The following is a 12,846-nucleotide window of genomic DNA, read 5'->3' as shown; positions in this document are numbered from 1 at the left end:
GAATGAGGGAGAGGCTGCCCAGTGGTTTCAGGTTGGGCAATAAAGGCTTGTCTGGGCAGCTGGCCCTTCTCTCTGAGGCTGGGGGAGGGGACTCTACAGGAAGTGGCGAGAGTGGGGATGTTTAGCTCTGTGGCAGCCTCCTGCCCAGTTCAGGTGTCAGGGAAAATCCAGAGTGGGTACCCTGCTTGCTCAAGGCAGGCTGCTATCCTCCCAAGCTTTTATCAGCTAAGCTAGAGTTGGGGGGTGGTCTATTCATGCAGGGCTGGGTTAGCTAGAGTGGCAGGGGTCCCTTGTGCCCTCTTCCTCCCTCAACTCTCTTCCCTCCTCCAAGCCCTCTTCTGCATCCTGATGCATCCCTACCCTTACACACTCTCAGCATCTCTCTCATCTGTCCCCTTCTCTCCATCCTCATCCATCTCTCACCTGCAGGAAGGCTCCAGCCTCTTCCCTCCCTCCCTCCATGGTGCCAGGGATCTTTTTAAAACAAAAACTCACTTTTGGAATCTGGTTTGGAACCCACTGAAGGCTTCCTCATTGCCTTTAGGGTTAAGTCCCCCCCACCCCACTTTGCCTTGTTGCCTGTTCTAGCCCCTGTCTGCCTGCCCAACCCCATCTCATTCCATGCTCCTTGTCCCTGCATCCTATGCTCTGGCCACTTTGACCTATTTATCAGTATCCCCTAAATGCGCATTGCCTGCTGTCTCTTCTCTGGGCCTTTGCACAAGCTGTGCTTTCTTCCCAGAACTCTCCAACTCCACCTCTTTTCCAGGTGAACTCCTGCTCTTCCTTCAGGTCTCAGCTTAGACATCACCTCCTCTCTGAAGTCTTCCTTGGTTACTCCCTGTTCTAGCCTAGGAAGGGAAGGTGGGGGTTGATTGGATTTTTTTATAGCATTGTAATTATTGTAATTACAGTTTATTGGTCCTTTCTCCCTTACAGACTGTGAGCTCTGTGAGGACAAGGACTGAATATTTAGTTCACCTATGAATCCTTAGTGCCAGGCACAAATCCTGGCCCACTTGTGCTGAGTAAAATACATGTGCCATGAAAGAATGCAGTCCATTGGGTCAAATTCTGAGCTGGAGATGCCAGATGGGGGCGCACTGATTCCACTGAAAGTGGAGATTAAAGAAATAAGCTTCCCTCCAGGAATCTGGAAAATTCTGCTGGGGGATGGTGTTGTGCGTGAAAAGGCCATATAGACAGTGTCACCAGGGAGCTGTGAGTTGGGGATGTGAAGTCCCTGGCAGAGAGGAAGGGGCCAGGTCTTTGCCTGCCAGCACCTCCCCCCAGCTCCCTGCACTGCCTCCCACTGCCCTCCAACCCCACCCCCAGCAGCTGGCCAGGCTTGTCAGTGGATAGGTCTTTGTGCTGAAGGCCTGGACAGTTGGTGAGAGGCATCGAGTCCCAACCGTCAGTGTGAGTGTCTGTGGAGGAGGGAGAGACAATGAATCAGGGCGGGGAGACTCTCCCTCAGTCCTAGATCTTGAAGTGAGCAGGTGGGGTCACAGCCTCTGTCCTGGCTGCTTGTGAGCCTGAGGGAAGGGAGGAAAGCTGCTTCCTGTGGTGACCTCTGAGGCCAGCTGAGATGTGTGCAGGTGCAGTCCTGGCATATGGGCAGTCAGAGTGGGGAGTGTGTGTGTCTGTATAATTGTGGTTGTATGAATGTAGCCTGTGGCACAGGACATATGTGTGACCTGTCAGGGCATCTAGCTATTTTGTTACCTTGTGTGGCAGGATCTGAATTTGTAGTAGGGAGGCAAACAGCTGCTTTGATCCCCGGGAGCCTGATGCTAGGGTATCTAGGTATCTAAACGTTAAATTCCTGGAGTTTGGATGCAGAACTATTAGGTGTGGGGCTCCCAGTGGCAGGATGTGGAGGATCTGAGTGTGCCAACCTAAGGATACCCTAGCTTCTGTGGATTGGTAGGTGCGTGTATCCAGGTGTCTGGGAGTCCTCAGGTTAATGGGTGTTCAAGTGTGGGAGTGTCTCTGTGTTGTGTCCAGCTGTGGGGCTGTCCAGGTGCCTGGTGTCTGGGTGTGGGGTATCCAAGTGTCTGGATATCTGAGTGCGGGCTATCTGTGTACCCAGCAATGGGGTTCAAACACATTGGAATATCTGAGTGTTTGAGTCTGGCCATGGGTTGCCCTGTGCTTGGTGTGTCTGTGTGTTAGGTGTGTATGTCTCCAGGAAAGGGGTGTGCATCTGTTGGATGGAAAGTGTCCTGGTGACTGTGCCCAGCTGTGGACTAGAGCTGTGCCAGCTCAACTTGTGACACCCACTTCCCTGGGGCTTGCCTCCTAATCTCCCTTCAGACCCCAAGGCCAAGAGCCTCAGGAGGAGGCCCCAGTGGCTCTGCTTTCCATGGTTAGTTGGTCTAGAGCTGCACAGTCTAATAGAACTTTTCTACAGTGATGGACGTGTTCTCTACTGCACTTTCTAATACGGTGGCCACTTAGTCACATGTGGTTATTAAATTTAAGTTAGTAAAAATTCATTAAAATAAAAATTCAGTCCCTTAGTCTCATCAGCCAAATTTTAAGCCCTCAAGAGTCACATGTTGCTAGTGGCTATTGTATTGGTCAGTGCAGGCAGAGAACATTTCCATCACGGCAGAAAGTTCTGTGGATAGTGCTGGTCTAGAGATGTGAGACCCGCAGCATCTTCAGTGAGGCCTGGACACCTCAGGGAGTGAATGAGTCTGGACGGACCATCACTCAGTAGCCTTTGAAGAAGGTTTGGTTGAGTTCATGTCCCCTTCTTCCCAGGCCCATCATTTCTTGCCTGGACTATTGCAATAGCCCCCCTCTCGGTCACCATTCTCCCATGAGTCTTCCAGTGCTTCCATTGCCCTGAGACCTGAATGACTTCTGTCAGGCAGACATAGGATGTTGCCATACCGTTGCCCCAAGCTGAAGGTTCTCCAGCACCCAGGGGACAAAACCCAAATTCTAACATGGCAGGTGAGGTCCTGCGTGACCCAGCCCCCGCTTTCCATGACAGCTTCATGCTTATGCCTCTCCACCCCGACCCCACTCCTCCCTATCCACCTTGTGATCCAGGACCACCAGGCCAGTGTTGATCTCATAACCTGCCAGGCCCTTTCACACCTCTCTACGCTTGTACGAGCTGTGGCTCTTACTGAGGATGCCCTCTGGTTTTCCTTAGCACCCAGGGCTCAGCCTTCACAGTCCGTCTGTGATGTGATTTCCCCAGTGGAGCTTTCCAAGACCTCCTGGCACAGTGGGTCAGAGTTCTCCCAAACGTACCTATGACAGTGTGTGGCACTTGTTTTTTGTCTCCTTCCCCACTCTCCCCAAGAGCCTTGTACATGGCAGGTGCCCACTCAGTGTTTGCATCGATGTGAGCCCCTGGGTACACAGGGAAGCCTCAGTGGGGGTGGAGGGTGGAGCTAGGGCTCTGGAGGGAAGTCGTGGATGGCGGCTAGTATGTCCCCTTGGCTGGCCCTGGGCAGGGGCTGCCATTGCATGCAGAATGGCTAGAGGAAGACCCCTGGGGTAAACCGCCCAGAAGAGGCTGTTACCGGATGTCTCAAGGGAGCTTGGGCAGATTCATAGGGCGCAGACCCCAGGACCTGGTGGTGAATCAGAAGGGATGAGGACAAAGGGGGCTAGGTGCGGTTGCTGAGGGGTTGGAGTTGATTATAGAAGTTGCGGTGGGGGGAGAGTGGGATGGGGAAATTGGGGAGGGGTGTCATTGTGGATATTTTACAGGTAACATCACAGCTGGGGATTGGTGACAGCTCAGGAATGGGAGGGCACTAGCAATGAAGATATATCTGGGGGATAGGGACAACTGGGAATGAGCAGATAGGTAGTGTTGCGGGGAACAACTGAGGGTTGGGGGATAGATGGGGATGGAGAGAAGAAGATGGAGACAGAGGGGATGGGGGGCAGCTGGTGGATAAGAGATGACAACTGGGAGGTGTCAGAAGCCTATCTAGACAGGATAGGTGGGTCTTAGCTGAGAGAGTGTGAAATGCATTACTTAGAATGTGTATACAAGTGTGTGTTTGTGTGTTTACATGTGTGTATGTGGTTGTACATGTATGTAAATATGTGTTTTACCTCGAGTGTGGTGGTCAAGAATTTGGGCTTGGCCATCTGGGTTCTAATTCTGGCTCCAGCACTGCTAGCCGTGTAACACTTGGGCAAGTTACTTGACTTCTCTGGGCCCTTAGTGTTCTCGTCCGTGAGATGGGATAATAATAGAACATACTGCATGGGATGCTGTGATGACATATTTTGTGTACATACATATATGGTTCAGAACAGGTCCTGGCCCATAGTAAGCACTGTATCAGTATTAGCTATTATTAAGTGTGTTCTTGGCTTCTGATGAAGTCCAGGCCTGGGAGGGGCGATGGTGGCAGGGAAGGTGGGGGTGACCAGCCAGGTTGCTTGCGTCCGGCTTGCCTCTCACATCCTCCCCCTGTTCATCTCACTTCTAGCCCACCGTAGACCATGACCTAATCCAATAGGTCTTCCTCTCTGTCTCTCCCCTGCCCTGCCCTACACTGCCCTGCCCTGGGCTGGGGGCCAGGGGATGTGCTTTAATTGTCCAAAAGCTTTTTAGCAGAATCTGAATTCATTGTTTGCCTGCCAGCGCACTGGGGCCCTGCTCATATATAAATACCTGGACAATGTGCTCAGTTTTGGCTACCCGTCCCGTGGTTGGCAGCGATTTCATCCTGTGCCCTTGGAAAATCACTGGGGTGGAAGATGTTGGGAGTAGGGGATGGGGTGGAGGGAAGCCCGTGGGGCAAACGAGGCCTCCATTCCTAACCCATGGGGTAGCCAGTTCAGCCCGACGGAGCTCAGGCACAGTGCTTTCCAGGGGTCTGGGCCCCTGCTCTCCAGAGCATCACAGGGAAGCATATGCAGCCCTCCCTACAATACTTTTGGAGTGAGCCACTCCTTTGCCCTATGCTAATAACTGAGCTGCATCACTGCTCTGGACTGCTCTGAGTGAGTGCTATCAAGGGTTCCTGGTCCCAGCACCTCAGGACTGGGCCGCTGCATTGTGTCCTTGTACTACACTGCATCTCAGCCCTGCACTGCATGACCGAGCTGGGATTCTGCATTGCATTGGCTCTGTGGACTCTCCTGGGTTTCTGCGGGCTCCGTCTCTGCATGGTCCCATTGTACTGTACCTCCGTCCTGCAGTTGTATGGCCATTTGTGTCTTTGCAGCTCTCTTCTGTGTGGTCTTACTCTATCAGCCATCACTGTGGCATGGGGCTTGTAGACTCTCCTAGAATTTGGGCATAGCTCCTAGCAGTGCACCACTGTGCTGTGCCAACAGATGGCATGCCACCACAACACTGCATCTTGCATCATATGGCATCTCTGTACTGCACTGCATTATTGCAGTGGGCATCCACACTGCACTGGTTATGTGGACGTCCTGAGTTTTTGGGCACAGCCCCTCTGCATTCTACTATTTGCACTGCACCAACACAGTGCATCTTTGCCTCACATAGCTCTTCCGTCCCACCGCCTCGCTGCACTGCCCTGGATCCGTGCCTGCGCCTGGCCCAGCGCTTCACACTGCACCACTGCTACTGTAATCTGCCCGCTGTGGGGTCCTGGCCTTTCTGTGTATTACCACCGAGGTGTCGGATGGTGGCCTTGCCCAGGTTTCTCTTGGCAGCCCCAGTTGAGCGACATCTTTGTATGGAACGTCCTCACTCCATGCACCTCCACCCCTCCTTGCATGCTGTGCAGGGGATCTATACTTACACTGCAGTTTGGAGCCACTTTGGTGGGCTTTGGGACTGGCCTGAGTTTTTATGGGCAGCATCTTTGCACGGTACCCAGTGCTGCATCTGCACTGCACAGCATTACTGCGCCAGACCTGAACCCTGCACTGTACCTGCTCACTGTTGGGTTGTGTGCACTCTGCTGGATCTCAGGACCCAGAGCCCTTGCATTGAATTTACTGCTCCACACAGCACCGTCACTGCATTCCATGTTTGTACCACTTTCTGCCCCCGCATCTACACCTACTCTGCTCCTCGGGACTGTGTCGAGCTTGTATTCTGGACTGGGTTTCCACATCCAGCAGTTCCTTCTGCACTGCACCACATCCTTCTCGTCCTTGTATCTCTGGGCTGTTCTACATGCCTACAGCGGACACAAAATCATTTCCGTGAGAATTTTTGGAGCGCCAACTATGTGCCTAGCCCTGGGCTAGTGTCTGGAGGGGGAGAAGTATGTGTGAGCTTGAACTTAGCACCTGGGCATTCCTACAAACACCTATCACTTAGCACTGGGCGCCAGCCCAGTGTACCACTAAATGCACTGCACTGGTGGGCTGTGCCTTTGTGAAGTTGTGGGTCATGCCAATGATGGATGGGGCACCTCTACGCTGCATCATGGCACTGACCAGTTCTGCAGTTCTGTTCCATGTGCTGTTCCAAGTGTCTGTATCGGGGGCTGTGCACACTGTGTGCTCTGCTTCCCTGTGTTGTATAACTGCATTCTGCCTCTGTACAGTGTGGCACTCCTGCCCTATACCCTCAGCACACCACACCATGGCACTACCTAGCCCTCGCTCTTCACGGGACAGTTAGAAAGTATAGATCTTCACACTGCACTGTGTTTTCAAATGACACAGGGTGTCTGCACTGCAAGGGTCTATGTACTCTTTGCCCATTGTACCTCTATACAGCACAGGTACCCCATTCAGCCCTTTGCCTCTGTGTGGAGTCTGATTCTATCCTGTGCCTTCCCATATACTGCCAATATGGCAGCCCTGCCCATAACTTTGGGATTTGGGGATGTATATTGATCAGGAAGATGGGGAGTGGGTCTGGCTTAAGTTCCCCCTGATACAGTTAGCTTCCTTCTATCCTCAGTGGAGATGGAAGGATGTTGGCATTGCTGGGTTCAGTGTTGGCTCCTGTAGGGATCCCAGCTCATCTTATTCTTCCTGCGGCATGCTCTGGGTGATCTCCCTGGTGGCAGCTTTTGGAGAGCCCTGGCTGAAATCTGGATGTTTTGATCTGGACGAGGAGAGCATGAAGTGGGCTGGGTCACTCAGCTGGAGACATGGTCCTTGAGCTTGGGTGGGGTTCGTTGGGGTCAGACTCTCTGGGATCATGGGGTCAATAGCCCAGCCACTGTTGGCCATCTACTCTACACAGGGTTTAGGGATGGGGTTCAAAGGTACAGAGACAGTCCCTAACCTCCGGAAGGGAGGAGGTAGCTGTTAGGTCTGAGTTAGATCGGTAGTTGGGATGGATGGGACTGGGTTGGGCAAGAATGTCCAGGGGGTGAGGCCAGTGTGGGTTCCAGGGCTGGGCGGGGCTACCTAGAGTAGGGGTGTGGCTTTGAATGATGAAATAGACCTGTGTTGTCACTGGGATTGTATTTGGGTTCCCCAGGCCAGGGTTGGGGCTGTGCATGAGATTGGGTGTGATCCCAGCCCTTAAATGTGTAATCTTTTGGGAGAAGCTTTGTTTCTCCTGGGGCCACCCTTGGGAACTGGAAGTTCTATTGGCAAACCAAAGGAAACAAAAATCTCCTTGCAAACAGACTCTGTTTACCTAGGGTCTTCAGAAAACAGCTGGCCGACGCAGTTGACACAGAGCACGATTCTCTGTCTGGTGGTCAGGAAAGTCTAGTGCTCACATTGTCGTAGTGCTCACACGCACACACCCACACCAACACCCACAAACACACATGCACAACTTCTCTCTACCCTGCCACGTACACTCACCTTCTCCCTTAGGCATGTGCTTATCACTGGATATGCTCATATACCTCTGCACATAAATGTATACCTACACTGTACCCACAACTTCACAGCACACTGCCTGGGATGCCCATGTTCACCCTCGCCTCTCCCCCATAGCCTCTCTCTCTGCCCTCAGGTAATTCTTGCTCACATGCATACTCATACAAATGGAATCAGAATTCTGGAGGCTGAAGCAGGCTTAGAGGTCACCTGGTTCTCCATTCTCATTTCATAAGTGAGGAAGCAAGGATTCAGAGAGGGCAAGCCACCTGCCCAAGGTCACACAGGGGGTTAGAGGATCAGCAAGAATTAGATCCAGGTCTCCTGCCTCCCAGTTGAGTACTTACAAGTTGGTATCAGCCTGTTACTCTCACAGCCATGCACACACACACACACACACACACGCGCGCGTGCACGTGCGCGCGCACCATATGAAAACACATCCACGTGGAGGGGGAGAGAGAGGCTGAAGCAGGCTTAGAGGTCACCTGGTTCTCCATTCTCATTTCATAAGTGAGGAAGCAAGGATTCAGAGAGGGCAAGCCACCTGCCCAAGGTCACACAGGGGGTTAGAGGATCAGCAAGAATTAGATCCAGGTCTCCTGCCTCCCAGTTGAGTACTTACAAGTTGGTATCAGCCTGTTACTCTCACAGCCATGCACACACACACACACACACACACACACACACGCGTGCACGTGCGCGCGCACCATATGAAAACACATCCACGTGGAAGGGTAGAGATCCTCATACCAGGCTTACATCCAGGGGACTCTCTCCCACACTCTGACTCCTCCTGCAGAGATTGCTTTGCCCCTTACATCACCCCATCCAGAGCCCAGCCGGATGTGGATAAACCATCCTCCTGCCTTCCCAAATTGTGGCTGACGGTTGCTCAGGCAACCGCCTGCCAGATTGGGGAGATTAGCTGAGGAATGTAGCTGGGCCAGTTTGAGTTGAGGCTGGGGGTCCTGCTTTGATTCATCCCACCCTCTCTGGGAGGTCCTGGCAGAGATGGGGTACCCCAGGTGGGGCCTGGTTTTCTTCCTGTCCCTAGTCCAGTTGAGACTGTGTCCCCAAAGCTTAGACTAGGCTAGGGGAAGGGAGTGTGTGTGTGTGTGTGTGTGTGTGTGTGTGTGTGTGTGTGTGAATATTTGAGTGTGGGCCAGTGTGTGTGTGTGTATGTATGTGTGGTGCATCTCCTTGGGTAAGATTGGAGTGTGTGCTATTTGCATCCAGCATGGGGACTTGAGGCCCTTTTCCTTACCAATTCCTGACATCTGACTCTCGACCCTTTGGTGGCTTGTCCCACTCCTCATCCTATAGTGCCCTCTGGAGAAGTGATCTGCCCTCCTGATGGTTTATAGGCTATATCACTTGTCTCATCTGAATCCAAGCGCTACTGGCTCAAACACCTACTGTGGCTTCCCAACTGAAAAGGAGGCCAAACTCTCCATCCTGGCATTTAAGGCCTCTTTTATGTAATCTCGACCCTCCTCCCTCCCAGTCTCATTTCCCACTGTTACCCCAATCTGGGCTTCTCTCTGTGCCCTGGAGGAACTCTGTGTTTACGCACTGCCTTCCCCTGCCTCCGCTGGGCCCTTTGCCTCAAATGCCCTTCCACTCATCTCTACTGGTCAGAATGACAGCGATCCTTCCAGGCTCTGCTTAGGTGCACCCGCCTCCAGAAAGCCTTCCTCTGCTCCCACCCTCCTCCCTTGGATGTCCCTTGTGGCCTGTCATTTGTTTTATTCCCTTACTCCTTACTCATACCAGGAGGTCTGAGGGCAAGGTGGAGTCTTAACCATGTGTATGCCTCTAATAGTGACAGCCTGGGACCTGCTTTGTACTGTTATTGCACTGAATTGTTCTGTGAATGGCACTGAATTAACACATGTGGGCAGCAGTATACCAGGGCCTGATTTTGTTTTTGCCTAGTCTCCTCGAATAAAGATAGGTGGCTTAAGTCCCAGCTCCTGGGACTAAAGGCGTGGCTCCAAGCAAGCCACCTATTATTTCTGTGCCTCAGTTTCCCTCTGTTAAACAGGAACAATAATAGTACTTACCTTCTGAGTTGCTGTGAGGGTTCACCAGCACAGGTGGTCACGGCGGTGAGTGGCAGCCCTCGTGGTGGTGTTGATGTGTGTGTACATGTCTGTGTTGACATCTGTGTTGATGGACTTGAGAGGGATACCACTCTCGCTCTGAACCCAAAGTCTGATCTAGCTTTTTACTCCAGGATGGTGGCCTCTGGCAGGAGTTGGTCTCTAGCAGGAGCTGAGACTTGGCTTTGGGGATCTTGGCTACTGAATCTTCTAGACTGGAGGTGATGAGGCCTAGGAGGGCTGATTGTTCCCAACCCAGGGTGAGCTGGGGAAGAGATGAGGGTGGGGCTCGCCTTGGTAAGCCTGGCCCCAGAGATGTTACCCTATAAGGGCTGTGGCTGGGATGGGCCTTGCCCAGAGACACGGGGCTGGGGACGGACACAGACCAGGGAGTCGTTCTCTCTGGAGGCCACTCTGGATGTGGTTAGTCAGCCAGGGAGGTCACCCTGGCTGGGGTCAGTTGTAGGAATTATTTGGCAGAGATCAGGGGTCACTCTGGCCATGGTCAGCAGGTCTGGGGTTAGTCATTCAGTCTGTTGGTCATCTGGCTTAAGTCAGATGGTTTGGCAGTCCTCTGGATGACAATGGGGCCACTATGGCCAGGGAAAATCAGCTTGGGGCCGCTCTGGCTCAGGTCTATCTGTCTGGGTGGGGTCACTTACTTGGGTTAGTCAGGCAGGGGGCTACTCTAAGGTCAGTTGGTATTGGGGTCTCTCTGACCAGGTCTGTCAGTCTGGGAGTCCTGGCAGCTCATGTGGCCTGGCTTAGGATGGACAGAAGGAAGCCAAGGAACTGGCACTCCCAGGCTTGCCCCAGGGCCATGTGTGAGACATCTGGGGCAGCTGCCTTGTTACTTGCAAAGGAACAGGAAGGACCTGAGCCCCAGCCAGGGCTCTAAATCCTGGGCTTCCCTTTTTGGCAGTCCCTCTGCTTCAGGGAGGCCTTGGCTAAGACCCTCAGGAGCAGACTCAGCTCAGGCTGAATGAAATCAACTATAGCCTTCTCTAGGAAGCCCTCTCTGACCATCCCAACTGGCCATGTCCTCTCTCTCTGCTGTGCTGTGTGGATCATTTTCTAGTGGGAGAGCTGAGGCCCTCCCAGAACAGATGGGGTTAAAACCCACCTCCTATAGGCTACAGCCACTATGCTGACCAGAGATTTTCACACAAAGAGGCAAAGAGCTCAGTTCAGGTCCTGCCCCAGCTCTGGAGAGCAGCTTCTGTTATTTCCTCCCATCCATTCAGTGTCAGCCTCGTGCCCACTTCTCATCATGATTTTACACTCTGGTGAGGTCCAAGAAAAGTAAAGGTAAAGGGTGAGCCCTTTTGTGCCTGGCTCTGCTGGATGTGTTTCCAGATGCTACTTCATGTGATCTGCATAACAACTTAGAGAAGTTCCTGCTACAGATGAAACAAGAGCCTCTTAAAGTGTCACTGGCTGTGTCTGCAGATGCCCATCACTGTGCTTGGCATGGGGCAGTCACTCCTCAATTACTGCCTATTTCTCTTACATCCTCTTCTTGAACCTAGGAAGCCGCTCAGGTTTGCTCCTTCTCATAGTGAAAGCTTTTCTGGTGGGCAGTGTGGACTTTGGCAACTGACTGATATGGGTTCAAATCCTTCTGTTACTCACGTAGACTTAAGTAGCACACGTGAGGAGCTGCTATTTCCTGAGTGCTTGCATGTGTAGGCATTGTGCTGAGTGGACCCCTGCACTGAATCCACAGCAATCCCATGTGTGGATGGGGAAACTGAGGCTCAGAAAGGTGAAGTGACCTGCCTAGTCACAAGGGTGGCAAATTGCAGAGTCAAGATTCAATCCTAAGTGTGTCTGATGCCAAAGGCCACTCACTCATCTACCATGTTATGCTGTGGACAAACCCTTTACCCCTTAGAGCCTCAGGCACCTCATCTGTCAAATGGGGAGAAGTACCAGTGGCTGGCAGGCACTCAGGACAGGGGCTGGCACAATTCGTGCCTGCTTCCTCACCACTCGCTCAGGTGTTTTCCTGGTCTCAGATGCTTTAGACTACCCCCCATGGGTCTCTAAACACTGAGGTTCAGGAGTGAGTTCAGGGGCCAGTGAGCAGTTACTTTCTGAACCAGTGGCGTTTATTAGGTGCCTGACTCGAGGCTTTGATGAGCTAGCTGAGATTTATGGACCTCATTACCAACCAAAGACCTCACATCTATTTCAATCTCTTTTTCCTTCTCCTCTTCTCATTTAAACTGTAAATATTGGATCCAAATCTTGAGACTTTGCTTCCTCTAGTTATGTGTGTACCCAGTCCACACATGACTATGTTTTTGCATGTCACATTTCTGCAGGCAGAGAACTAAGTCGGGTGACTTTGGGCAATGATTGAATTTCTTAAGCTCATCTGTCAAATAGGAGTAATAGTGGTACCTACCTCAGAGGGTGAGGCCTGAATGAGACTTTGCACCTAGAGCATTTAGCACTGTTCAGGGCTTGTCGTAAGTCTGAGATGATCGGTGGCCATTGTTGATTTTAAGGAAATACCTCAGGGCTGGTTTAGGGCATTCATGACTCTGCCCATCCCGGAGCTCATGATCCGTCTTCTATGCAGAAGATGGAGGGGTAGATGATGGGACACTGACTAGCAGTCAAGAGAGTTCAGTTCAAATCCCACCTCTATCACTAACTAGTTGTGTGATCTTCAGGAAGTCATTCAGCCTCTTTGGGCTTTGGTTTTCTCATCTGTAAAATGGAGATAATTATAGCCCTATTCTCACGAGTTGTTGCGAGGCTCTAGTGATATAATAATGGTAACTAGTTTTTGTTGAGGAGGGTCTTTGATGGGTGGTTGAGCAGTTGGGGGTCCTGGAGATTACTGAGGAGTCTGGTATTGGGAAGAGACAGTGAAAAGAGGGCCATGGTAGGCGGATAGGGTGAAGGAGGGAGAGTTTTGTTGGCGGGAGCCATGGGGGGAGGGCCTGCGGAGAGGGAGCAGGGGGTGGGT

General features: G+C 52.1%; 2 protein-coding genes across 8 annotated transcripts in view; both read left to right on the top strand.

The window, feature by feature from the left end:
• The window catches only part of PTPRU (protein tyrosine phosphatase, receptor type U), an 80,031-nt gene that overhangs the window by 3,049 nt on the left and 64,136 nt on the right, over positions 1–12,846 (top strand). The window lies entirely within an intron of this gene.
• Positions 3,916–12,796, top strand: LOC112472922. The gene is made up of 2 exons (XM_025041300.1): positions 3,916–7,966; positions 8,245–12,796. Exon 1 carries the CDS (start codon positions 5,331–5,333, stop codon positions 6,348–6,350), a length of 1,020 nt encoding a protein of 339 aa, XP_024897068.1. The 5' UTR covers positions 3,916–5,330; the 3' UTR covers positions 6,351–7,966; positions 8,245–12,796.

Source organism: Pteropus alecto, unplaced genomic scaffold, assembly GCF_000325575.1.
Source record: "Pteropus alecto unplaced genomic scaffold, ASM32557v1 scaffold39, whole genome shotgun sequence".
NCBI lineage: Eukaryota > Metazoa > Chordata > Mammalia > Chiroptera > Pteropodidae > Pteropus > Pteropus alecto.
This window is presented reverse-complemented; position numbering and strand designations above follow the sequence as displayed.